At 39.2% G+C, this 27752-nt stretch overlaps 1 protein-coding gene across 2 annotated transcripts in view; it reads right to left on the bottom strand.

The window, feature by feature from the left end:
* Positions 1 to 285: 285 nt before the first annotated feature.
* LOC128368927 (retinal-specific phospholipid-transporting ATPase ABCA4-like) overlaps positions 286 to 27752 on the bottom strand; it is a 37232-nt gene continuing 9765 nt past the window's right edge. The window contains exons 9-49 of one of the 2 annotated variants that reach the window (XM_053329850.1): positions 27131 to 27270; positions 26351 to 26467; positions 26022 to 26219; positions 24350 to 24555; positions 23142 to 23318; positions 21830 to 22052; positions 21194 to 21415; positions 20703 to 20907; positions 20521 to 20613; positions 19573 to 19773; positions 18991 to 19168; positions 18003 to 18134; positions 17431 to 17570; positions 17155 to 17292; positions 16558 to 16739; positions 16240 to 16345; positions 15595 to 15800; positions 14945 to 14999; positions 14634 to 14693; positions 13853 to 14025; positions 13467 to 13591; positions 13241 to 13339; positions 12486 to 12767; positions 12338 to 12370; positions 12112 to 12217; positions 11950 to 12024; positions 11431 to 11600; positions 10554 to 10731; positions 10217 to 10332; positions 9763 to 9910; positions 7912 to 8035; positions 7423 to 7552; positions 7101 to 7221; positions 5532 to 5594; positions 5036 to 5142; positions 4137 to 4278; positions 2007 to 2141; positions 1604 to 1707; positions 1295 to 1387; positions 713 to 965; positions 286 to 438 (exon numbers count right to left, since the gene is read on the bottom strand). In XM_053329850.1, coding sequence (XP_053185825.1) covers positions 322 to 438; positions 713 to 965; positions 1295 to 1387; positions 1604 to 1707; positions 2007 to 2141; positions 4137 to 4278; positions 5036 to 5142; positions 5532 to 5594; positions 7101 to 7221; positions 7423 to 7552; positions 7912 to 8035; positions 9763 to 9910; positions 10217 to 10332; positions 10554 to 10731; positions 11431 to 11600; positions 11950 to 12024; positions 12112 to 12217; positions 12338 to 12370; positions 12486 to 12767; positions 13241 to 13339; positions 13467 to 13591; positions 13853 to 14025; positions 14634 to 14693; positions 14945 to 14999; positions 15595 to 15800; positions 16240 to 16345; positions 16558 to 16739; positions 17155 to 17292; positions 17431 to 17570; positions 18003 to 18134; positions 18991 to 19168; positions 19573 to 19773; positions 20521 to 20613; positions 20703 to 20907; positions 21194 to 21415; positions 21830 to 22052; positions 23142 to 23318; positions 24350 to 24555; positions 26022 to 26219; positions 26351 to 26467; positions 27131 to 27270 — 5873 coding nt within the window. In that variant the 3' untranslated portion in view covers positions 286 to 321. The remainder of the gene's footprint in view (positions 439 to 712; positions 966 to 1294; positions 1388 to 1603; positions 1708 to 2006; positions 2142 to 4136; positions 4279 to 5035; positions 5143 to 5531; positions 5595 to 7100; positions 7222 to 7422; positions 7553 to 7911; positions 8036 to 9762; positions 9911 to 10216; positions 10333 to 10553; positions 10732 to 11430; positions 11601 to 11949; positions 12025 to 12111; positions 12218 to 12337; positions 12371 to 12485; positions 12768 to 13240; positions 13340 to 13466; positions 13592 to 13852; positions 14026 to 14633; positions 14694 to 14944; positions 15000 to 15594; positions 15801 to 16239; positions 16346 to 16557; positions 16740 to 17154; positions 17293 to 17430; positions 17571 to 18002; positions 18135 to 18990; positions 19169 to 19572; positions 19774 to 20520; positions 20614 to 20702; positions 20908 to 21193; positions 21416 to 21829; positions 22053 to 23141; positions 23319 to 24349; positions 24556 to 26021; positions 26220 to 26350; positions 26468 to 27130; positions 27271 to 27752) is intronic. The other variant, XM_053329851.1, reaches the window with a different exon arrangement.

The following is a 27752-nucleotide window of genomic DNA, read 5'->3' as shown; positions in this document are numbered from 1 at the left end:
AACAACCAGCTGCTTCTGCTGCTAAAAACACTGCATATGATGTTAGGTCTAAATAATGTCAGATGTACTTGGTTCAGTTAATATGGTGGAAGATGAATCCCTGTTAGCAGCCAAATGCTTTTACAATTTGGCTCTGGCTGGAAAAATTAACTGTTCTAAGTACCATTCACTTTGGCAGGTAACGGACCAGGCTCGCCTCTACTCAAAAAAGTCTGTAAAATACTAACAGTGGCTTTTGAATCTTAGAATGTGGAAACATAGTTTACCAACTGGCAGAGTAACACATTTACATCTCTTTCTGTACATGTGCAGTTTACATTTTCATGTTTTCCTCTTCACTGGTGCGATCTTGATGTCTTTTCGTCCACCTGCAGTTCGTCTCTGTAACGTAACGTCCTCATCTTCTCCTGTTTGTTGCTTGGCAAAGTTGACGAACACCTGCACAACAGGCACACCGATTCAGTAAACTCATTAAGTTGAAGGTAAGATCATCAGCAGTAAGAACATCATTTTTTCCTGCCTTATGACACTAAAAGACTCAGCATTGATAGTCATAACTCATTTTGATCTCAAGCATTACCTGGTGATGTTTAAGCTATGTTTAACAGTTGGGTTTAAATAATTTATTCAAATCGAACAGAAGTTTCTAAATAACAGTCACTTCTCCAGAGTCATAGTCTTAGTTTATATAAATATATATATATATATATACCTGGTCTAGTGTTGTCTGGGAAACAGAATAGTCTTCGATGCTGAGCCTCTCTTTATTGGCCACCACAAGCTGAAAGATCCTGGCGAGGGAGGAGGAGGAGGTGATCTCGTACTGCAGCGTGTTGTAGTGCTTCTCCCTCTGAACGCAGCCTGGGAAGCAACTCTCCATGAAGCTCTCGACAGGCTCCAGCTCGGGGGACACGCCAGGTTTAGCTGCTTTGATTTTCATGGTCACTACATAGCCGTCACCAAATCTGGATAAAGGAAAAACAGTGTCAATACTTTCTCAAATTTCATTATAATTCTGGTATTTGAATAGTACCTACACTGAGATTGGAAGGTCATTCTTTGACGTTGGAAACAGTAGGAAGCAATTTAGAGGCAGTTCTGGAGTGATTTGATCATATCACATGGATTTGATCAGCAGTCATTGAATTTTAGGCAAAATCTGATCTGCTGAGGAATATGCTGTGTAATAGAGTGAAATGCTCCAGTATAGCCTCTAAATGGACCTTGTAGTGTGATAGTTTTCTCAAGTAACTTAACAGTTAAAAAGCTTGTTAAAATCCAAAAAGCATCTTACTTGTACTTGAGATGCTGGATGGTGCCTAGACACTTGAAGGTCCCATTCACCATGATGGCCAACCGAGTGCAGAGCGCCTCACACTCCTCCATACTGGTGGAAAATAACAATAATAAATCTTATTTTTAATGCTGCTACTACAAATATATGAGTAATACATCATAATAGCACAGATCACAATAATACAATCATGCAAATACAATTCTAGTAATTTATTCAACAATAGTTCTTGGCAGTACAATTAACAGTATTTGGTCAGCTGTTGCAGCAGATGTGTTCAGTGGATTCATGTAATTATTTGATGTTAACCTGTGTGATGTTAGCACCACGGCCCTGCCATCCTGAATGACACTCATGATAGCATTCCACAGGAAACGTCGAGAGTGGGGGTCCATCCCTGTCGTTGGCTCATCCTTAAAACACACACAGCAACAACAACAACAATAAGCGACAAACTTGAACACAGAATTCCATATGAACAGAGACCAAATCCTTATCTCTATCAACATATGGCAAAGATCTCAGATTTATGCCAATTTGAATTGAACTGTGCAGTCGCCTGCCAATGTATAAAACATTCGAGGCCAGGCTTGACTGAACCCATATGGCTTCCCATCTGGATCCATAGAACATTTCATTGATAAATCCCTGTAAGAAACCCAAAAAATTCCAAACAATGGGCTCATAAGCATGTCCTCATTGGCCAACTCACCAGCAGCACCAGAGCAGGGCAGCCAATCATTGCAATAGCTGTGGAGAGTTTGCGCTTGTTGCCTCCACTGTAAGTCCCTGCATAGCGGTCCGCATACTCTGTCAGACCCAGCTTCTGGATGCCCCACTCTGCCACCTACAGGGCGAAGGGAAGATATATGTTTAGTAGCTACATACTAAGGAGTTAACCTCATCATTTTATTCCACCTGCCAAAATATCCTGGATTCTGTCACTCCATTTAAAATCATGCGTTCCAAACCTAAATGTGAACCATTGTTGACTGACAGTTGTTGTCAGGACAGCTGAAAGCTAGTGCAAAAAAGACAAGTTGCAGGTGTCTTTTGACATTTTAAAAGGCAGCTGGTGCTAGATATCAGAAATCTGTCAAAGCTCAAAAGGCAAAATACTCTTAGCATTAACACTATTCTTAATTCTCCCCAATCTGCCTGTCTTGATGTTTCCTCAAAGACCTTTTTTTGCTGATTAGATTTTGAAATGAGTGAACACATCTCACCCCTTTCTTATGACCCATCCATCACTGTTACTTGCTATGCTGTTTCTAACCAGTTTGAGCCTTCCTCTGTTTCTCTTCTAAAGGAAATTACAGATGTTGTCCCCCCATTGCTTAAAGAGATTTGCGAGATTATTGGACCAAACATCAAAAACGTTTATGGAGAGCAGTCACAATCTTTAATTAGCTATTGACTCTGGGGATGCAACCATACTTATGCGTTTAGATCTCACAGCTGCATTCAACCCAGCAGACCACAGTATCCTTATTCCTCACCTGGAGCATTGTGTTAGCATTAAAGGCACTGCACTGGAGTGGTTCAGGTCTTACGTCTCAGTGTCTCAACCTTGTGGAGTCCCTCAGGGACCTATTCTCGGGGCAAACCCTATTTCGCTCTACTTGTTCCTCTTAGGGTTCATTCTTAGAAAATATGGCATCTTGTTCCACTGTTATGCAGACAATGCTCAAATGTACCTGCCTTTGAGATGGACAGGTGCAAACTCTTTAAAACTGTTGGACATCAAAGCTTGGATGGAGTAAAAACCTGCTGTAAATGATGTGATAATTGGACAGATAAACACAGTGATCAAATCTAGATTTTTTGCAGCTGAGGTTCTTATCTAAGGTCAAGTCCTTTTTATCATTTAATAATTGAAATTGAAAGGGTTATACATGCTGCCCTCAGTTCCCCTCCCTTCACTTGCCCCCTTTACATATAAGGATTGGTTTTAAGATTGTATTGTTTGCTTTAAAATGATTGGCTAACTCCAACCTATGTCTCTGACCTTTTTACAACATATTTCATCAAGGTCACTCAGATCTGCTGACCACCTGCTTCTGGTTGTCCCAAGATCAGGGTCCTGCCTTTGCAGCTGTAGCCATGAAGCTCTGGAATGAGTTGCCTCTGCATGTTAGACTGCCCCCCAACACTGTCTGTTTTGAAGTCCTGTCTTAAAACACATTTTTATTCCATGGTTTCAAATCTGTATGGGAGTTGCTTTTCTTATTCTTCGGGTCTGTTCTACTGCTCTTTGTGTTTTTTATTGTGCTGGTTTATGGCTTGTGCTATTTTGATTGCACAGCACTTTGGTCAACTGTCATTTTTAAATGTGCTTTATCAACAAATCTGACTTTGACTACATACATTTTTTAGGATGGAGCACCCCGCTGTTAGCTGAGCCTTTCATAACAACACTACTGATGATTAAAAAGACAAAACTAAAATGAGCAAACACTGACCAACAGTAAATTGCAGAGGATGCACAAAACAAAACAAAGTCAACAAAACTGAAGTCGAGCTCTCTATGTAGTGTTTAGTCAAACAATAGTTTCACTGCACATACACTGAAAATTTACTTTTTAGTTAAGTGGGAGACATCTTGCATCCAGCACTTAAACTTCAGAAGTGAAAAATATTTGTATATTCATAGATTCTCAATTTTTCAAGGAGGTAGAAGAGGTAGTTTTTTAAACTAGGGAATAGACATTTTTAGTGGAAAAACCAAATCAGACACAAATGTTTATCTAAAGCAGAGTATTTTTATACATCTAAAACATCATTATCTGTGGGGAATCTTTAAACCTAGGTTAAGATGTAAAGCAGCCAGACTTGCACTCACTCTGGGGATCTCTGACTCAGGCACTCCTCTGAGACGAGCGTAGAGATAGAGATGCTCTCTGCCGGTTAAGAGCTCATCGATGGCATCAAACTGAGGGCAGTAGCCCATGTTCTGGTGCACATCCAGAATCTCTGACAGGATGCTGCAAAGAAAACCACAAAATGTTACTCATTGCACTGAGCTCACAGAGCACGTAACATGATAGGAATAACAAAACATGAAATGAATCCAAGTGTGGTTTAACTGATAATATTCATCATTTAAAACATGTCATCAAAAGCTGAGAGGGACAAAGTTATATAAAAACTGAACTATACAAAAACAGTGTAAGAATCACAATGAATCTTCTTGTCAGTTGTATTATATATTAATTACTTTAATAGATTGATGGTTTACATAGCTAACCCATGCTTTTATTAAACTGGGTTTTAACTGAGTTTTTAGTATCCCATGAGGGGTGCAAATGCAGTTTAAAAAGACTTTTCCACCCTGACAGAACAGAACTTGGAGGGGAAAACTGGGTGCTTTCAAATTGTTGGCATGAAAATTGGATATATAAGTATTGGCATACTGGCTCACTTTGCAACAGCTCCACTCCAAAAAACTGATTTGGGACCTCAAAAGTTTGCCCTAGTCCCAAGGGGTTTTTTCCCTCATATTTTTAGAAACACAAGGGTTTTAGTCACAAGATGATTCAGATAGTTCCCTCACTCACAAAGAATTATGTTAAAGTGACCTTCCACTTGTTTAAACTTTCTAACTCATTGAACTGTTTCTGATTCAGTTACCCATCTGGAACTCAGTGCAGAGAAAAAACCAAAAGCAAAGATCCAGCCCTGAACACAGTTTGTGTTATATCATCCAGGGACAAATTTCTTTTTTGACTGATGTTTATGTACCTGTAACCAGCCACAGTTGCTTCCCCAGAGCTGACATCAGTGTCACCAGTCAGCATTTTGAAGGTCGTAGTTTTTCCAGCTCCATTAACTCCCAAGAGACCAAAGCACTAAAAAGAGAAAAGACAATCAGGTTTTTGAGGATGCATTCAGCAGGAGTAATGAAAATGATAGACTGAAATGCACTCAGTATTACAGAGTATGACTTTCAATTCCCCTATTTAGGTGTAATATTCATATTGTAAAGAAAAATGGCTATGTACACGCTTGTATTAATTAACAATATGTGAGCATTAACCAGATATAAATATACTTCAGTATCCTTGCTGGTGATGACAGCTACTGCATATTACCTGCGTCTTCAACAGTCTAAAACAGTCTAGGAGGCATTTTAATCAGTATGTAGATTTACTTGAGTGAGCACAAAAAGAGAACTTTTGAATATTGGAAATATAAAGAAAGCCGTTGCTCTCGATGTAAACAAACTCAGTGACTTTACCTCTCCTGCAGGGACACCCACACAAATCCGGTCCACAGCTGCCCTCTTCCTGCCCACATACATCTGTGCAGAGAAGGCAGAGAGACAATAACAACAGACTGTTTTTATTTAGTTTAGCACTTCTTAAGACAGTGAAAAAATGCAGGAAGTCAAGTTTTTTTTTTTTTAAGTTAAAAGCAATATGATAAACTAGAAAATACCACCTCTCAGTTATATGCCTCAACCAAACAGTCAAGTTGCAGTTTACATCCATGTCTGTCCAGTCTATTATAATATAATATAATATAATATTTGTAGGGAAGGATTTTAGGTGTTAAGCAAATTTTCCGTGTATGTGTTGATATGCTTATCTAATATAGCTGATTCTGATCAAACACAAAGTTATGACAATAGATGATACTTCATATATGGATGTTGCTGCAAAGAAGCTAAATCTAAAATATGGATGCTTCACAGACATCTTCAACCCGGCAGCATTTAAGTTCTATGCAATCACCACAGTTTCAAGGTAGGCACTAAGATTGGTGTCACCAAATCCTCTTATTATCCTTTTAGATATAAAATGCCATCACATCATCTTATCCTATTAGACACTGTGCGAAACATTGTCATAATTAGCTAATTAATTCTTGAGTTATGGCCAAAATGGTCTAAGTGTGTCTAAGTGGACAATTGTGGCAGATTTCATGCAATGCTCCCTAAGTGTTTCTGAGATATCATGTTCACTAGAACGGAACGGGCAACCTGAAGACATAATGCTTCTGTTCATGGCTCTCACCGCTGCTAAAGTATAACAATTAAAATGTTTAATACAGCTTTAATCTGCATGAGTATTGTTTTATCTTATTTGTTTTGTACTACTTGTTTCATTTTTGTCTTTCATCTTTTTCTTTGTCTTCTGTTGTTTTCAGACAATCACAACACATTCCACATTTTTCATAATTTTATTTCAGTCATTAACAAAACAGAGAATACTATTTCAATCATTCTTTAAATCATATGAAGCCACATTTATTCTTTATATTGGCCTGTTAGGGCATGTATGTAATTTGTTTTTATGTAGTTGTTTTGTATCTTATATTTAATGCTCTATTCTTTTTTTTTTAGTATATTTTTTCGGGCTTTTTTGCCTTTAATGTACAGGACAGTGGAGATAGACAGGAAACAGGCAGAGAGAGGGGGAATGACACGCAGGATAAGACCGCTCGGCTCGGGATTCAAACCGGGGTCACCTGCAACGAGGACTGTAGCCTCAACACATGGGGCGGGAGCGCTACCCGCTGAGCCATGCTCAACCCCTTAATGCTCTATTCTAGCATTTTATTTCTCTCTTTCTATTTTTCTGTACTTTGTTTTTATTATTGGTATGGGGTGAGGGGAGTGGGGAGTTAATTGTATGTTTTAATGTTTCTCAAACTACATGTTTTTCTGTTTTATATAAAGCACACTGAGTTGCCATTGTGTATGAAATGCGCTATATAACTAAAACTGCCTTGCCTTGTATGTATTGCTGTGTCCTGTCATCTAGTTTAATTAAAGTCACAGATGTGGTTGAGTAGTATCTTTTACCTTAGAGAGGTCTCTGATCATCAGGATGTCTGACTTGCTCCCTCCTTCATAAATTCTCTGCCTCTCATCTGCCACATCGTCATCTTCATCTTTAACCGAAGTCTTCTTGTTGTCTGATAACCTGAAGGGTGTGAGACAAACATCTGTTGAGAAGCATCGAGTACAACAGAACTGCACTTTATCCACCAGGAAGTTGGTTCTGACCCTGTTCTGACCTGGTGTGAAACAATTCAACATGGTTTACGTTTCCATGGAGATGTAGAGATGCAGAGATGTTACGATTGTGAAGCTGTATGCTGAACTGTGTTAGCTGCTCCCTTACCAGTGGTCCAAGAAGAAACGATACTGGATCAGAAGATTGAGAAGAAAGTAGACAAAGCCTTCCACTGCCATGAAAGCAACATTTTTCCCCACAAAGTCCCACCGGAAAGGGTCTGCTGTGTACTCCTCACCTGGAAACAGAAGCAAGGTTTATACTGAAAATGAAGCTTTTGTTCAGTGAGTAAAGAGAAAACCCTACAGGAGTTTATTTTATATAAACTTTCAGGCTGTACAAACATAATCTTCCAGACAGCAAGGACAGTGGTAACAAGAGACATGCCTTGTGTTGGAAGAGTTTGTACATTTTTCTCACAGTCTTACAAATCAGACATGACAAATACAACTAATGTTAATGTGAAATTGAGAGTAATTATGGTCGAAAACAGATTGTTAACCAAAACAATATTTGTTGTATTTTGTATTTAATGATGTTAATTATCCATGACTCTGTAAACTCAAGTAAAATGGCCAATAAGTATCCAGTACTTACCAAATCTGGCATAAACATCAGTAACAGCCTGGTTCATGGCCATGTCTATAAGACCTCGCCCCAGACAGAAGTGAGGAAATATCAGCAGGCCTTTCTTCAGCCACTCATTGAACGTCAGCAAAGACTGATATAAAAAAACACACACACACAAATACACACTTAATTTATGTTTCACGACTGCAGGATTGATTATTGACCATGAGAAGTTGATCATAAAAGCACATTGTACACTATTATAAGATAGCATTTGGTTTACCATTGAGAGAGAATTTATTTGGCCTAAATGAAGCTAATCAAAGTTTTCAACTCATTTCTGAAAGCTGTTTTTATATGACTTGATGTGTGCTATACTTATGCACACCCTGCTCATGTCAATCATATTTGAGTCATATAAAACTTTTTAATTACAGCTGATTTTAGATCTGGCTCGCCTCAATTATCGTCTACTGAATGTAGAAATCTGTTTCCTTGGAAACAGATAATCATTTTTGCCACCAGTGGAAAAGTATTCTCTAAAACAATATCAGCATGCTGAGCTCATATTTAGAGCATAAAGCAGACCAAGAAGCTCTAAGTTTATGCGTCAAGTCTGCTCCAGTGGTTGTCTCATGACTCATCTGTTATAAGATTCATCAAGAGTACAGATGTGCGGAAGAGAGAACCATCTGGTGAGAAGACCCAGCTCCATTTTTTTTGACAGAGGAGGAAGTCACCTGTCACCATGACAGTAGCATCTGTGCTCTTTTTCTCTACTTCTGTCTGATCCTTTTCCACATTGTGTCTGTGTGTGTGACTTGTCTTTTTGTTACACCTGGCCACCCCTCAGTGATCCACCAGGTACTCTCAGTGTCTTCAGCTGCCCTGAACACCTGCGGTCTGCACTGTCTTCCTGTGAGCAATGATACATCAACAGCTGCACCACATTATTTATTCTCTGTGTATATTTGATGGTGTTTTATTCATTCAGTCTTTTTTTGTGAGAGTCTATACATTTGTTGTGGAATTATACATTGTGTTTTAGAGCTGCAACAATAGAGTCGATTTTCATAATAAAATAACTTGTAATTGCTGTAAGTCAACATTTGCTTTTTCTAGCCTCTCAAAGTTGAGGATTTAAGGTTTTCTTTGTCTTCTGCGATGGTAAAATGAATGTCTTTGGGTTATGGACAGTTAGTCGAGCATAACAAGACATTTGAAGACATCAATTTCAGGCTGTGGGAAATTATAAAGGGCATTTTAACTATTTTCTGACATTTTAGAGACAAAACAACTAATCAATCAAGTTTGATGGTCTCGCCTCTTCCAGCTGACTTTTACATTAATTTGCTGCTTGTTGATTCAAGCAATCACACATTTGTTTACCTATGAGGTGCACAACTTTTAATTGGTGATAAGTCTGGAAAACCTGAAAAACTGTGATTTGTTTTATTTAGAGAAACTAACATACCAAATCACCACATTAACAAAAACAAGCTCTAGTTAGCTTACACTGTAACTGGTAAGCAAGTAAAGTCACTTTTTATACATTTGGCTCCACATTGCATTAATGTATTGTCTAGGGTCAAAGTTGCATAAACCAGGATTATTTGTTTCTTTATTTTCTCTGCAATGTTGCCGATCTGAATACTTAAAGTGAAGCCCAGTTACAGGTGAAACTGTAAATGAGTAGTAATCGACATACATGAACAACAAGACAATGACAGATTCAAGTGTGCATATATTGCAGTGAAGGATTGGATCCTTGGAGAAATGAATGTTCATACACCACATATTGATTCTTAACTCAGCAGCAGTGTGTCAGCAGGTGACTTCTAGCCATCTTTTAACACAGACGGACATTACAGTACTTACTCTATTGTTTTCAAAAAGCTCCAGGATGAAGGTGATGGCGCTGCTGTTGATGCCTATGAACAGGTTGATGCAGGACAGAGAGACATACGCAGTACTTGGGATGCTGAATATGTAGGACATTGGATACATCATGGGAGTCACTGCCCACCTATAACACAGAGGAAGGAGAAATATTTCAAAATGAATTTCACTTCCTCCTCTTGATGTCATTTATACATTTGTTTCTTCCTCTGTAGCTTTTCTTGTTGTTTAAATTGGTTATTTTTCATTTCCTTTCGTCTCATTCAGTTAAAAATATATTGTTGTTGTTTTTTTCAGAGGTGAAATACCCCAATAAGGCCCTTAGGGTAATTTCAGCACACAGTGTGCTTCCTTTTCATACCCTCTTTGTATTTTATTGGTTTTTTATGTTCTAAGCCAACAATGAAACAAATAAAAATAAGCAAAGCCTTACCCATACAATAGGAGCAGTGCTATTAGAGCTGGCAGGTTGGATGGTGATGTGTAACACTTTTTGTTAAAAGCCATGAAAATGCCAACCACCATTGCAGTGCTGATAGAGTAGTTCATCTAGGGGTCAGACAAAGCATTTAGATGTGAATATTGATAAATATACAAAACTAAACAGATGTAAGAAAGACACAATACAAAATCTGTTGGAGCACAATTATGAATAAACCCTTTATTGCTTCAAATAATAATAGCATATAACTGAAGCTTCTTTTATAAGTATTATCATAAACGGGATGGACTGTATATCCTTACATTGACTCTAACCTCACTTCACGTACCATGTCCCAGAAGAAGTTGGCCACCCAGTAAACTAAAGGGCTGACCCCACTGACAAACTGCAGGTGTTTGGCTTTGGTCTCACGCTCCTGAATGAGGTAGAGGACAAAGCTGGCAGGGATGAAGGACATGGCGAAAATCACACAGATCGCCACCACGGCATCTACTGAAGTGGTCAACCTGAAGAAAGATAAGATCAGGAAAGGTCATTATGGTATATTCTGGTCTGGTGATGTGATGTCAACAAACTAAAACACTATTTTAAAAAAGGCTCTCACACAAACTTACACTTGCATGATACATAAGATATAAGATTTAAATATATAAAAAAAAAATATATATATATGTGTGTATGGGTTAATTAAAAGATCAGCGCTGAGACACTAATTGGTCAAAAAAGTAGTTCTGTGTATTATTATTAATGATTTGTGATTTGGATATTCCTCAAAATTGGCCAGTTTAAAAATACATTAAATTCAGCAATTCTTAATTTATTTGCAACTTGCTACATCCTACATGAAAAAAAAAAATTAAGCTAATCCATATAAAGACGCTTGAAGCTACAGCCAAATAACACTTTGGAGCTAAAAATAAAACTGAGGCAGTAATTTGCACATGTGAGCTCAGGGGGAATTTTCTTCCAAAGGAAATAACAAAGTAATAATTATAAAACCATATCTATAATTTACTTTAATAGGTCTTAAGAAAAGGTCGTGTAAAACTTGTAACCAATCCTCATCCAGACTTATTTATATATTTTTGTTCTTTCTTTTTTTTCATGAAGGGAAACAAGTGTTAAAATGTCTGAGAGAAGCAGGTGTTTTAGCTTCTCTATGTCAAACTATAATCCACTGAATTCATGCAATTATCAACACTCACACAGTGACTTCAGAAAGCTGCTCTTTGGTGAGGTTGAGAGGGTGGTTGATGGCGGTGATGCCAAACTCGACAGGTTTGGCAGATGGGGGTAGGAAGGCCCGTAAAATGGCGTTATTGGCCACATTCATGAAGGCCACCATGGCATGCCAGCCTTTGTTATTGTACCATACCTGACAAAGAAGAGCTTAATTAAACACATCTCACAACCTTCTGACTTGTTAATAGCATCACTAATTCACAATATAATGACTTGTAAGCCAATTTTCATTGTATAAAGCCTTTGTATAAGTACTTTGATTGAGAAGCAAAGGAATTAAACTTAGCCTTCACAGCCTTTAGTCAATGTCCTGTTATATGACAGATGTTAAAATTTGTAACGTAAAAGAAAAGTGCCTGAAGCAAACATCAGAAAAAGGACATTGAGCGTTTGAACATCATTTTTGCCACTTGCTGATTTTCTGTTTATGGAAAGAAATGCCACTGTGTGAACTACACTTGAGCAAAAATCCAACCACATACCTTGATGTTGAATTCACTTTCCATGTATCGTAAGAAAGGACCGATCTCCTGGAGTGCAAGTCGAGAATAGTAACCCTGTGAAAGACAATGCCCAATTGATTTTGTGTATTTTGCACTCTATTGTCTGTACGTGTCTGTAATGAACAGCAAGACAATAATTACCCCCGTGATGTTGAGCATTCGCCCAAGTTGATGGAAAACATCCTGAATGTCTTTGGGGCGGACGTCAAGTATAGGAAGCTGTCCCCCTACTGACAAACCGCCATATCTGAAGAGAGAGAAGATTCACACTCACTATCCCACATCAGCTTGTCCTAAAAATCATATTCATAATATACATACAACATTATTTCAAGAGAGATGAGATAAATAAATGCAAAAAGATTACCTTTGTTCATTCACCCAGTATTTGCTCTTCAAACTGTGGGGAAAAAATCAGACATAATTTAGGAGAGAAGTAATTATTCAAATGTCTTTAATGTCTCCTGGTTTTATCATTTCAATGTGCATGTAAAGAACTGTGCATTAAAACCTGCCTTGCTCTGATCAGAGTAGGATAGGTTTTGACCAGGTAGTCAGAGATATTTCTCTCTGTCAGATCCAGCATTTTGTCTCCCGTTGCTTCGGTCCGTTGGCGAGGGGGTAGGCCTCCTGCTCCAATTGGACAGATGGGCATCATGGTCAGCTTTTTTTTGGTGCTGCACTGGCAGGAAGGGGAGGGGTTTCTCTGGTTCCACGCAGGACTCTGTAAGATGTTGCTGACCAGAGGGGAGACGTCAGGATGCTCCCATTCTGATGTATAGTTACCGCAGGACATTCTGGATGTAGGTAAATGAAGAAACACATGTTAAAAGATTAAATGAGTCTGCATTGAGGTGCAATATGTATATATCTACTTTGATACAGCCATTAGTTGGTATGATCAATCTGTCCACATTCACTAAATAAACAAAGTCCAAATAATCAATGTCATTTTTGTGACTAAATGAAAATGATTCTGCAAGGACAACTGAAAATTTACTTTAATGGATTTGGTAAACGTTTTGATGCTGTTTGATGTTTTTCTTAAATGCTTAAAGAAAAATCACCTTCTGTTGATATTTTGGATGTTATCAGGTCAGATTTGTGTATTTTTACAGCACTTTGAAAATATTTTCATCCTGCTTGGGCTGTAAGTGTGTACAGTATACAGTACATGGATGTGTATTTTCCTTGCATTTTAATAAAGTCAAACATATTAGTTTAAACACTAGAAGTACCATCTATTGCTATATATATATATGATTCTCACCCCAGTGGTTCTCCCTCCATACAGCGGGTCCCCAGGCCCGGTGGGTCTAACAAGCGCTCTGTGAAGCGTTTCATTGTGGGGTCAAACGGTTGCTCGTTACTAAATTAGAAAGACAATGTAAAAGAAAAAAAAACTGATGAGATCACAACAAATATTAATATAACACATGAATGAAGGTTAATATAGGTACATATATGTCTATAGATCATTTGTAATTAGATCTGACCTGAAGAAGGTGAACTGTTGCCCATACATCCAGGGGCTCAGAGTCAGACTGGGATACTCCCCGAATGGAGGGACGATCATTGTGAAGATGAGTGCAATCAGGACAAAACTGGCAGGCAGGACGATCTATAAATGCACATGGAGAAGTACGTCACAACACTTTATCACAATCTATTATAAATGAAACTGAAAAATACAAAACATTGTAATATTAAACTCATTATTTTTTCCACTAGATTTGGGTGACATATCAGATGTGGGTTTTTTGTTTGACTTTTTTCTTTGGTAAATATTCACTCCCAGTCTCCAAGTCTCAACACTGCATATCCACAAGACACTAAACTAAAATGTCCATCCAGGTTTGTACCCTTCGCTGCATTGCTGTACCTGTGCCAAGAAATCTTTCTGGCTTCGTGTGGCGTGGTGGAACCTCTTCACTAGCAGAGCATGAAACTGCTTCAGGGTCAGTGTTGTCCCTTTCACCTGATGGGAGCCCCTCCCTGCACTGCTGTCTGATGCATTATGGGTCGTGCCGTTACTTTGCGTCACGCCATTATGTTCTGCAGTTAACACACAAACAGCCTGTTAAACATAAGCACTGTACATAAAATATAAATGGAGGGAAACACATTTGCTCAAGAGGTATGTAAAGCATAGAGAGGAAGTGGTAGCAAGTTGGAGAAGCAGGCTTTAGATCAGAAGTCATACTACTGAGATCTGACTGATGAAGGCAGCTTAACTTCATTTGAAGTCAAGAGATATAAATGTGAGTTAATGGATGAATTGCAATGCTGTGCTGGAAAAGAGCATGCAAGCAGCAAAACCCCTCTAACTACTCCCTGCGCTCTTGTTTATTTTAGCTGAATTTCCCAGACGTGGGTCACTTGAACTGCTTGGAGCTCCAGATGGATCATAATTATTTCCATTAACTTCAGATGATCACAGAAAAAAAATTAAATAATCAGTTTACCGTACTTTTCTGTGATAGACATCTTATCTAACAGTATCCAGACTGTCCCACATAGAAAGGGGAGTAATGTTAAATTTAATTGACAAATACCAAAAAATCCTTACAAACAGTGATTGACCCAAGTCCAGTTGATTCACTTTATAGAAAAACAGCTTTTATGTTGCCGTAATTGTGTCGAATTGCTCTCAAGTCTCTGACCTTCTTTTCCATCTGCACCAATTTTGGTGCCGTTGCTTCTCTGCAGTAACATCCACTGCTCTAAAGGTGAGAGTGCACAGGTGAGACACAAACACCCACAGACTAGAGGGTTAAAACTGACAAATGATGCATCACACAACATATAAAGACTAGACAAGTAGCTAAAGTTCAAGTTAGGGAAGTCACAACAATAACAGCATAATAAAAACAGGTGTGAGGCAAAAGGATTAACAACGCGAAAGAGACAGGGCACCGGGTCAGAAATTCAATTCCAGGTAAAGGCCATGTGGAATATCAGTGGTGGTATTTACCAGGAGTGGTGGCATTATTCTCTGCTTCTCCATCTGCAGTGACCTTTATGAATATCTGGAAAGAAAAAAAGAAAAAGTTCCTAAACTTTAAAAAACTTTCCATACATTAAATATGAGTTCCTCCTTTAAGTCCAGGAGTTACAGGAGATCACATTTTTATTTTCACTTGTCAAACTTTAGATTCCATAAAATAAAGACCAGAGATGTATTCAAATGTGGACGGTATGTGGTCACACATGCAATAATTTTACACTGCAAAATTCCCCATATTACAGAGTAATTTTTATTTTCTATTGAGTGAATATATATATTATTGTCTTTGTTGATAGTTTCAACCTGTTTCTAATGCAAATCAACTAGTTCTATGTAACTTTCCATAAAAAATACACATTCTTCCTCTTAAAAACAAAGTTGAATTTATCAGCAGTAAAACACTCTTCACACCTTTTTATTAATTTGACCTGATTTAACATGAACAGTAAATGGACTGCATTTTTGTCAAACTTCAGCCACTCACACACTGATGGCAGAGGAGGCCATAAAAGGTGCTCACTAGGATCACACACCCACACACACACACACACACACACACACACACACACACACACACACACACACACACACACAGATGGAAACTGAGATGTGCCTACCTCCTCTAGTGATGTATCTGAGATGCCGAAGCTGCTGAGGCCCATGTCAGCAAGAGTCTCCTCCAGTTCCCTAAACAGGCTGGCATATGCCCGATGCTTGAAGCCCTTATTGGGGAGCAGATAGGTCAACTCTTGGCCAATCATCTCGATTAGCTTGGCTTCGGGGACGTGGTGGTGGATGAGGGTCGTGATGTTGTCTATATCGCCTGGGAAGAAGAATAAAATCATACATGGAGGAGCGAAGAGGACGTTTTTCCAAAAAGTACAGAAGCAGAAACCAAGGCAAGGACAAATTAAGCAAAAAAAAAAAGAAGAAAAAAAAACTGCAATTATTCAAGCACTAAAATACAAGAGTAATATTGTGCTTGACAACCTTGTGGCATTGCATCAAAGCACAATGTCCTAAGGCAGTATCAGGAGAAGAATGCACGTGGGTCAATATCTACACTAAATTATAAATGTGAAATAATAGTGTATTCTGTTTCTTGTTCTGTTTTACAAGTTTGGGTGAGTGGGCAAGTTGTGAATTTCAATTTCAGTACGCACAGACACTATCACGCACACTCACACATATATACACAACCCTGCAAGAAGGATTTTTTCCTGCAGATCTAACAAAACAAAAAAAAAAACCCTGACACTTACCATCCAGGACTCTATCGAGATGCTGGGACTGGTTCTGAGACTGATCTTTGTATCTGGTACATATGGAGCAGGAACAGGAGCAGTCTGAGGCACAGTCACAGTCGCTCTGTTGAAAACAAAAAAAACAAGAATACCTTAGACAGTGCCAAAAAAAAAAAGACCTTGAGAGAAAGCTGAAACTTAAACGGAAAAGCAGGTATTCTTTTTTTGTGTTTCCATGTGAGACTCTATCCCTACTGAAGGATAAATAGACACAGTAGAGATTATGTAAATTATGGCTCGGCTTTCTGGTGATTTTATGTCAAAGGTACCACTCACCTCTCCTTTTTTAAGTTCCTTCATACGGCGTACAAGCGTCAGATAGAAACCCACTCCAAAACAGTTTTTGAGAAAGAGGGGGGAACCGCAACAGTGGAGTTGTCCTTTGGAGATGATGGCGATGCGGTCGCTCAGCAGGTCGGCCTCATCCATGTGGTGAGTGGACAGAATAACTGTACGGCCTGCGGAAGAGTTAAAATACTTTTACTGGCTTGTCATCAGAATCAGAGGGAAAAAAATGTTCTAGGTGAACAAAAAATTATGGGTCGCCACTGCTTTCATGTGCTTTTGCCAACAGTTGATAAAATATATTGATTTTCAGACTACAACTTTTTCTTTTGTTGTAGCAGTGTAACTGAATTTTTCCGTTTGATCACTTCACTACTTAATTCAAGTGCCTGAGGAGAGCTCTGAAGCTGCAAAAGATTTGGCTTCATTCTTCAGTGTTGTCAGTAGAACAGCAAAATGTTTTCGGGGGGTAAAATGAGCATCCAGACAGTTAGTGTGTGGAGCTGAAGAGATAAAATGTTGACTAGGAGGGGATAAAATGTGGAGCTAAAGGCGTGAGGTGTGAATCTACTTCAGTAACATTTTTACCAGCTCTATATTTCAGAAGCAGGTCCCAAATAGATCTCCTAGAATAAGGATCCACTCCTGATGTGGGCTCATCCAGGATGACAACCTTTGACCCTCCGACAAACGCCATGGCAACTGACAGTTTCCTCTGCATACCACCTGTAGTGTTTGTGAGGGAAAAATTGAATGATAAAGAAATTCACTACATTCTCTCTCTCTCTCACACACACACACACACACACACACACACACACACACACACACACACACACAGACAAAGAGACACAAGTGGTCCACCTGAGAGATTTTGAGCCTCGTCGTCTCTCTTGTGAGGCAGTCCCAGGTCTACCAGCATGTCCTCGACCTCCCTCTCCGCCTCCGCCTGACTCCGACCCTTCAGCAGTGAATAGAATAGGATGTGCTCCTCCACTGTGAGACTGGAACAAAAACAGAGCAGTAATGAATAAGTTTACAGAGGAAGACAGTAAAATTGGTGTTTTGAGATTTTTTTGAATGTGTAAATGATTTTAAAAAGATGGTAACCTTGGCTTTCAACAGCAGCTGTCAAAGCCACTGCTTTTGGTTTTTTAAAGAATATGCTCTGATTTTAACAAGGTTTGTGCCTCACTTTATTACAGCTGAAGATTCTCTAAACTTTCAAAGTTTAATTAACAATTTTAATACACAAGATGTAATCAACAAGTAATTGTCTGTTCTTCAACACCAAATGTTTCTCTCATTCTTTCAGTCTTTCTCACTTTATTTCCAAATGAAAACCTGTGTGCGAATCATGTTTTGCTTTCACTGAACTGTATATATTCACATTGAACTGACTTATGCACTGTTATTTGCATCTGAAAGGAACTCACTGATTGAAGAGGATGTTATACTGAGGACACATCCCCATAGAGGTACGGATGATATCTATGTCAGTCCTAATGTCTCTTCCATTAATGTACGCTGTGCCAGATGTCGGAGGGTATATGCCAGTCAGGATGGACCTGCACAGAGCAGAAAAACACACACAGTATCAGTGCCATGACAAAGACAGTTCTGCCCTGGGACTTCATGTGTGAGGATAGACCTCTGAATCACCACCCACATTCAGTCTGAATCTCTGTAAAAGGCTATGAAAATGATGTCTCTAAGAAAAATAGCCGATTTAAAAAGAAGTATAATATCTGATTGTCTGGTTCAAATGAGAAATTATTACCAGCAGCTTAGACAACTGGGGGCTGCTGTGAAAAGCCATGCAAGTATGAAAAATTGTTTAAGCACTGTAAATGTACGTGATATGTTCCAAATGCACCAGCTAATCTCTGAGACTGCATAAAAATTTTAAATCTTTGACCTTAATCCTGCTGACTGGGGCACCCGCAGACCCCAGAGGAACTGCATACTTTTTTAAATAATATCTCACACATGCTTTATTCTATTATTACAATTTTCAAGACTTTGTCAATTAATTTGTTCCGAATGACTTAACATGTTTTCTATTTCACATAATTAATGCTTTTTTACAATACCAATGTATTGGGATACTTGGGACCCCAGAGAAAAGGACCTCGTTTTAATGCAGTATTAATAGATGGAACTATCTACTGTTCACCATGAGTCTTAATTTAAAATACCACAAACTATCACATCGGGCTTTCTGAAAGGTTTGTGGAAATATTGTACTTGGGACAAAATCTGCATTTTGTATTAAAGAAAAAATGTTAATTTTGCAGAATATGCAAATTAACTACCAAAACTTTCAGAAAATAATGACAATCTGTTTTGTGTTGGGGGTTTTTTCAGTTGACTGTAATTACATAACTAATCATGTTTTTAGAAGAAATGAAGGTTGTTTCTTACATGGTGGTGGTTTTTCCAGCACCGTTGTGCCCTAGGAAGGAGGTGATCTGGCCCTCGTAGAAATTTATGTTGAGACAGTTGACAGCAGGACGAGAACCTCCATTAAACACCTTCACCAGGTCCTGGATCTCTACCCCCAACACCAGGCCCACTGGGTCAGACTCAAAGAACAACTGGCCTGTGTGGGTGGGGAAAAGGACAGAGGGTGATTGAGGATTTTACAGTTTTTTGGGGCCACAATCACTTGCTAGGAAATCACTTTGTGTTAAAAAACTAATGGGTAAAAGAATGACCTGTTTTAATCCACCTCTTAATCCAGGCTTGCTTTTCTGAACCATGAAACCCTAACATTTGGTACAGCCAACATTAGCTTGGTTGAAGATGTGGTTTGACACACATGATTGGTGTTCAGTATCCTAGAAACTTCTAAAACTTTATATAACTATTTAATTTTTAGTAGAGAATAGCGAAGATGCCCTGTCTGTCCACCAGATGTCCTCGGTGTGTTACCAACATGCAGTTTGCCTTCCTCCTCCTTCTCCTCCTTCTTCCTGAGCCTCAGTTCTGTCTTGTGTTCCTCACCTTCCTTTCCTGAGTCCTGACCCTCCTCGTCCTGGTTTGGAGTTTCCTCTTGTCTTCTCAGCAGCTCCTTCTCTCTCTCTATTCGATCTCTTATACTTTGGTGCTTACAGACTTTCCTGTCAGCTGTGCCGTTACAGGTATCTGGTGTGCCCATGCTGGCAGTGTCCTTCTCCATGTTCTCTGGTTCAGGATTCTCTGGATCTGGGAACATATAAGAGAATCATTTTCTGGTTGTGTTTGGTTTTATGTGAAAACTTCCCTTCTCACAGTTAACTATAATGGGCTGGTGGGGTACATGTACTTTCATGCTTGTTAACACTATCAGTATGAGGTCTTGGGAGAGGAGATGGATATTTATATTTGTGCACTCTGAATATGCAGTTACAAAGCTTGAAAAGTACTTTGTTTGTACACAGTATGTTTCCTGTTTGCATATTTTTATTTTTTTGCTTGTTTGTTCATGCTTACTTCTGGATGTCCTAATTTCTACTTGTATTTATGAGATATGATAAAATGCTGTGAGCAACAGTCACAAGTTGGTTTTCCTCAGTTTAATTTTCCTGGGAAAGTTGTGAGTAATCTTGATCCTTAGTTTACTCATACTTTGTGGTATGTCAGTTTGGCCTTTGGTTCAGGCCCTGAGCTGCCAAGAATGCTTCACAAAAAACTGTCTTTTACCAAGCTACTGATTTAGTTTCAAATCCAGGTGTGTTGTTTCATAGTGTAATGGAAGGGACAAGAGATAAAACACTCATTATATAACTGATGTTAACCTTTCCAATACAACAACAATCTTCCAGTGCTTTAGATGTCTTTTCTACAGGCAGATAGTTTTAAAGCAAAGGATATGAGCAGGCATTCACTTGCCACTACTTGAAAATCTAAGTGAAGTGTCAAAGCTCAAGTCATACACAGTATATATATATATACATATACATATATACTAACCTTGATCAGCCATTTCTGTGTGTGGAGGTGTAGCTCTTTGCCAGTACGATGACTGGAATGGGAAGTAGAATGGCCGACCAACACCATACTGTCCTGTGAAGGAGAGATTCAGTACAATTGAAATAAACTCTTTCAACCCAGAAAGTCTTAAAATATACTGTATAATATTTTAGCATTCCAACCTGGGAAGACATTATCCAGATACCAGGCCAGGATGCCGTAGAGGACAGCATCAATCACCATCATGAGGACGGAGGTGAGGAAAGAGTATGAATCTTTCTCTAGTGGGCTAGTCTGGATGTTATCCCACTGCAGACCCAAACCTTGCTCCTCGTACCGTGACAGGTACTCTGTCCCAAATCCAAAGGCCACTGGAGACAAAAAGCTCTACAGTAGCAGATGGCAGAAAAGATATTAATTTGATTTTGTGACTAGAAGTGGAGAACACCTACATGAAGAAAAATTGCAGTATTTAATGTCTAAGGTTCAATTTATAAATATGTGTTCTGAAAACAACTTGTGAATTTACATATATATATACTCTATGCCAGGAATAGTCCTATTTGTTCAAACAGTTTAATCATACACATTTGTCTGTATTTTGGTACATTTATTGAATTAGTAAGAGTGTGTTTTCTGATGCATTTTTTCTGTATTCGTGAAATCAACATACAGCAGCCAACTTCATGTTCTTGGTGATGCGGTCCTGCCAGGCAAAGCAGAGGATGTGGGGCAAGTAGAGGGTGAAGTAGATGATGCCGCTGCAGGCAGCTGCCAGGTTGGCTTTGTTGAAGAACACACTCATAAGGAAACACTGCATGATGGTGGTAACAGTGAAGGTCAGGAGGAAGAAGAAGACAAGGAGGGGGTTGCTGTAATTTAGCACCTTCCCACCCTGAGACACACACACACACACACACACACACACACACACACAAAAAGATATTTACTACAGACAGAGAGAGACACAGGGTAAAAAGTACTCACGATATACACTAGAACATTTTTAAAAATGATATAACTATTCATCTAGAAACCAAAGAGAGACATTAAACAATTTTTTGAAGATATATTATAACAGAAAAGCTGCTCTGATGTAATAGTGTCATGTGCAGAGCAATAAAATAAGAAAGGTAAATCAACTGGTTATTTTGTATTGATTAATCCTCACGTTAAACAGAGCTTTTTAAAAGTATCCACAAGAGGGCGTCATTATATTCTATAAAGCATTAATCCTCCAAACCAAAAAAAATAGAATAATAGAATCAAAATAACCTCGCCCTCTCTTTTACTCCCCCTGTTTTCTCACCATGACGATGGAGGTGAGCAGCGCCGTGCTTAAAGTCATTATGATGAAACTGTCAATGAACCAGGTGTACCAAATGACTCCGTTGTCAACCCCCATTGCTTTGAGAGTCTCTTTGAGGCGCAGCTCCTTCTCCAGCACGATGCTTTTCACAGTCATGGACACAGAGTAGATCCAAGCCAACACCATGAATATCGGGAAGCAGCGGTTCAGTGTGATCATGAAGCTGGAGGAAAGAAGAATGGAGAATGAAGATAGAGAAGAAGAAGAGGATAAGACAGTGGTTCCCAACCTTTTTGGCCTGTGACCCCTTAAAAAAAGAATACCTGGGACTCCTTTTCACATGTTGCATGGACTACAGATTATTGTCTGAAATCATTGGATAATCGTTTTGTCCATAAAATATCAGGAAACAGAGAAAAATACCTGCTAAGTCCAAGGTGACATCTTCAAATGTCTAATTTTGTCTGACTAATAGTCCAAAACAGATAAATAGTAATTTCATCATCATGTTCGACAAAGAAAAGGAAAACAAAGGGTTGAGGGTTTTAAACCAGCTATTTTTTTAAATTGTTACAGTAGTAAGTATCAAAATAGTTGCTGATTAATCTTCTGCTGATTGACTAATTAATGAATTGGTTTGTGGAGGTAATATACAGAAACCCACAAGAAATAAGGCAGAACTTAGAAGAAAAGGAAATTAAAACAAAATATAAACTTATATATACTGTATCCTATCCTGTCCTATCATCTCATGTCCTCTTTGAATAATCCAGTGTCCCCTTTTAGGAATCTCGACCTCCAGGTTGAGAATCACTGTGTTGAAAAATGAATCTATGTCTGTATTGCTTAGGATTGCATATGAAAAGTCTGTTCCTGTTCATCAACATAAATATACAGCCTAAAAAAACTCAAACTCACTGTTGGTTACTTTCATTGAAACAAACAAATTTGAAACCAGCATGTGTATAAATTGAAAATGTATGACTTTAGTGCCCCCCAGTGGTAATGTCAAAAATAGCAGGCAGCACCCATGACCTTATCCACACCACAACCTCCCATATATCTGACTCAGACACTGAGTTGGATGGGTTGAAAGCACACAAAAACTGCAAAAATGTTCCACTGAGACTCATATAGCTTCATCGTTTCCTAACAGGAACCAGTTCCAGCTGAATTTTAAGGATGCTGAAATCACATCAAAATTATGGACATAGTGGCTTTAACAGAACTTGGGCAAAAAACTAACATACTTTGTTGAACTTTTTGGATAAAGCATCCACCATGTGAAGAGACTGTGAAGTGATTTACTCACAGGTCATCCACATAGCATGGATAGGGCATCTGCTGAACGTAGACCCCAAGTGGCCAGTCGTTGCCTGTGTGAAGCTTGATGATGCCATGTTCAATCATGTCCTGCAGGTACGCAAAACCTCCCCAGATGTACCTCTGATCCTCCATAGGGTCTGCTCTGGGGCCGGGGTCCCAGTACCTGAGAGAAAACACAGGGATCATAATGATGGCAAGGTGGTCTATATGCTAAAATGTGGTTATACAAACAGGTTATACTGTATAAACAATTAATTCATTTTTTGTTGTAAGAAATAATCCCAATCTAAATCTCCATTCAGAATATTGTAATAATCAAACTGCCTAAAGGAAAACTCTCTAAAGCCACACACACGACATGTACACAGCTTTTACTTAAGCGGATAAGTCAGAGGCAAAGCCCTTTTACAATCTGATTATTCAATTGTATAGAGGGAGGACTCCCACTGGGTCCATTACCGCTGTAAACAGCTAAAACTGTTTGTTCACCCCGTGGGGCTATTGACATACTGTCTGTTTATGAGTGGGAGATCAAAGAAAGAAGCAAAATGCAAGCAAGAGCCTCACATGGGAGTATAAAAGCTCAGGTATCGAGTTAATAGAACCACTGAGAAACTTTAGAAATCACAGGGGTCTTTTTCTCCTCTGACGAATGTGACAAATCCATCTAAATTGCATCATTAACACAGCGGTAGCAGCAGAAAAAAATGTAGAAAGGGAGAAGTTGTCATGTTCTTGGAACTCACAAAACTGCTGTGTATATGTACTAATCAGCTACATTGAAATGTATTGGAAAGCACCTATAATTGGCCTGTCATTTTGTTCATAAAACATGTATGTGTAACTTTTATATAGGTTATTTCCCACCAGTGGTTTGGAAACAACATACATCACAGTATGTTTAATGGATTAGAAAAGGTCATTAATATGTCACACAAAAAATCTATTAATACAATTCTTTAATATATTTTTGCTGTGATATACATGACTGGACATTACCTTTTTATATCTCAAACAATTATTTGAATGAAACTATTCGGTGGAGCCACTGACACTCATGGGCATACACAGCTTTTGACAAGGGGTCACACATAGAAATTGCTTCACTTTAAGGGATCACAAGCCATAAAAGGTTAGAAACTAATGCTTCAGTGCATCTCTTGTAATAAAACTTGAAACACATTGGCTACTGACCTGTCTTTGATCTTGTTGGTGCGCTCCACTGCGTCAATGTCCATGCGGATCTTATACTTGACATGTGGTGGGACACTTGTGGTCCAGGGATACATGTCCATGAAAACCACACCAGCCCAAAACTTGTTCTCCTCTAGTAGATACAAGGCCTGGTGGATCATCTGGGATTCATCACTGAAGGCCACAAACTTATCCAGGCTGATGCACTACAGGGAAAAAAGAGTGGTAAAGGTTGGTAAAGGTTGGTGAAAGTATGACTGGGTGAGTGTGTAAATGAGTCTAATTTGTTCATGTACTGGATTGCAGTAAAAAAACTATTCTTTTCAGTCTGTAAGAAAATTTCAAGAACTTGCTGCACTATTGATAATCTTTGGAAACTGTGGGTAGTTATGTGAGTTTGAATTGATCTGGTGGCATGGGTAAATCTGAGCTACTAAATTAATTTTTTACACACACACACACAAACACACGTGCACACACACACACACACACACACACACACACACACACACAGGAAAGTAAATGCATGAACTTAAGTAGCCATAGCCACTCATAGCCACGATCACAACTCCATACACATACATACTAACACATAACAATTGCACTCTGAAGCTCACACTGTCACATGCTGTACACTGTCTGACACACACACACTCTCTATGAAACCCATGTAATTAGCCTGTGAAACTCCCAACACACACACACACACACACACACACACACATACACACACACACACACACACACACACACACACACACACACACACACACACACACACACACTGCTATTTAACCCCCTACTTCCATGTACACCGTGTCTAATGTCTCCATTCACATTACTGTACAATGCCCCGAGAGCTCTCACAGAAAGACGAGAAACCACTTCCCCATTCATCTTTACTGCTCATACATTCACAACACAATCATGTTCAGTCAGAGATGGGCTGAGAAGAAAGACCCTCACTGATACATATGTTCCAATGGGATTTCAGTGTGAGAAACATACCCCTGACAGAGTGAGAGGACCTAATGCTAACTGCAGCAGTTATCCTATGGGCCAATGCTAGCTGACAGCTATATCTAATTGGCCAAATCGCCTGGGTTTGTTTGTGGGGCTCTGAGGAGTCTTTGCGTTGAATTTGGAGACAAAGAGATGCCTGCACTGATAGGGCTCTCTCTAAAACCACAGGCCCTTTAAATCAGAGGCGAGAGGGAAGGCGTGAAGGATGGATAGAGTGATTTGCCCTCTTTTATCCGCAGGCGCAGGGGTCTGTTTCAAAGCGGGGCCATACACTAAAAGCAGCATTGAGCTCATAGGCGGGGGGGGTAACTAGCTCCCACCTACTCTCCACTTTATCACTGGTTTCACAAAGGAAGCCAGGGAGGGGGGTGACAGCAGGCTTGTTCTCTCCACCTTTCAGCCTACTGGACAGGAGAGCGTCTCTAAAGCTGTGCTAAGTGGCCTGCTCTATTTGAAAGGGGCCTGGCTGCAATCTCCTGGGAGCAGACCTGGAAGACTGATGCTCCTGTCTGGAGAACTGAGAGCTGGTCTAACAAAAAGACTAAACATCTCATCCTGGGAAACTTAGTAAATACAAACCGAAAAAAAAGAATATGACGCATATGCATATTCTTCATTGGAAGGGGAGGAATATGATGTTGTTTCTTACCTCTCCATACTGGTTGAACGTGCGTATAAGCTCGTCAGTGATGTTGAAAATGTTCCTCCAGTCAAAGTTGGGCATGCCCACCTCCCTCTCTTCGTCTGGACCATTGTGCAAGAAGTTAATAATGTCTTTGGTGGTAAAATCTGTGTCCTCCAGACTTTCATCCATGAAGTGAGTCACTGTCGGGTTTCTTAAGGTGTCCTGCAGCGATTTGGACAAGAGTATAGTTACTCTATTTACCAGAGAACGTTGGCTGGATACCATATTAACAAAGAACATTGGTCATTAAGGAGGAGAAGAAAGTATATGTGTTTTGCTTATCTGCTTCATACCCTGATCATGTTCATCTGGACACTGTTATGGAAGAAAGCCCAGAGCTGAGGTCCCATCTCCTCCCACGCCTTGGCCATGTTCCTCAGCCTCTCTAACTCCTCAAATGTTGTGTTGGCCTAAATTCACAGACACACAAAAGACAAAGTTCACAATGCAAATATACAGTAGAAGAGGCATCAATTCAATATATAATCAAGTATCATCACAAAAGGGGAATGAATGTGAGTTTCTATCTACAAGAAAAACATTCTCACAAAAAGCAACAGTTAAAAACATTGCTTTATGAATGCTACAGAAACATTTTATTTATATAAGCTCGACTGCATTCACTTCAAACAAGACAGATACTAAACAGACAGACAATCACACAAGGTCATTTTCAGTTCCGGGGCAGCTCATTTACAAATCTCCCCTTTAAATTGAGACCTGCTTTGTGCCAGGATCAATGAATGAGTCATGACAGACTGAAAAACATTCTGTTTTCCTTTCACTGCTGCTCCCTCACATTCAATTTATTGTTTAACCCCCCCACACCTCCCCACCTCTTCTTCTTCTTCCCCTCCCTCCTACCGCACTAGATTGCTCCCTATCCCTCCACCCTCCTTCGCTTCGGTAGTCAGCTCATTCCTGAGAAGGGTGGGGGTCTGGACACATATAAACAGATACTGAGCGTGTTGAAAGAAATGGAGAAGGAGAGAAAAAGTGAGCAGAGAGACATGGAGAGAAAGACAGAGACAGAGAGAGAGGTTAGGGGTCGGGCAGGAGGTGGTCTCTCTTACACTCTTTAATATCTTGCGGACGGCGGGGGAGTCGGGGGTGTACAGGATTTTTCCCATCAGCAGGGGTTTGACTGAATTCCACACGATTTTTGTGACAGGGTTGGACTCCAGGGTCTGCATCAGGGAGTTGCAGAAAGGAGCTATCGGCACAAGAATTGCAAAAGCGGTTAATGTAGAAGAATGAAGAGACAAATAAACAGAAAGAGAAACTAAAGAGCTTCTTACAGAATCATTCAGAGGTCATAGATATTTTCTTATATCCTCTACAATTGGCCTCCATTTAGAAAATATCGAATAAGTTATCAATAACATTAAAGTATGTTAAATTGTCCAGTCAGGGCTTGTCAATGGTGTGAGTTAATATGATTTGATCTATTATGGGTCAAATCTGTGATGTCACAATACTGATATGTGATATGCAAACTTAAAATATAGCGTGACAAAAGTATGCATACTCAAAAATGTTACACACATAATAATTTTGCTGTTGTTGTTGGAGACTATTGTGCCAAATTGCAATACACATAAAGAATAGAGAAGGTCAAAACAGCTGGAGAAAGGCTATACAAATAAATAAATAAATAAAGACTAAAATATTTGGAGTTCAAGTTTAATTAATTTC

Source organism: Scomber japonicus, chromosome 12 (assembly GCF_027409825.1).
Source record: "Scomber japonicus isolate fScoJap1 chromosome 12, fScoJap1.pri, whole genome shotgun sequence".
NCBI lineage: Eukaryota > Metazoa > Chordata > Actinopteri > Scombriformes > Scombridae > Scomber > Scomber japonicus.
This window is presented reverse-complemented; position numbering and strand designations above follow the sequence as displayed.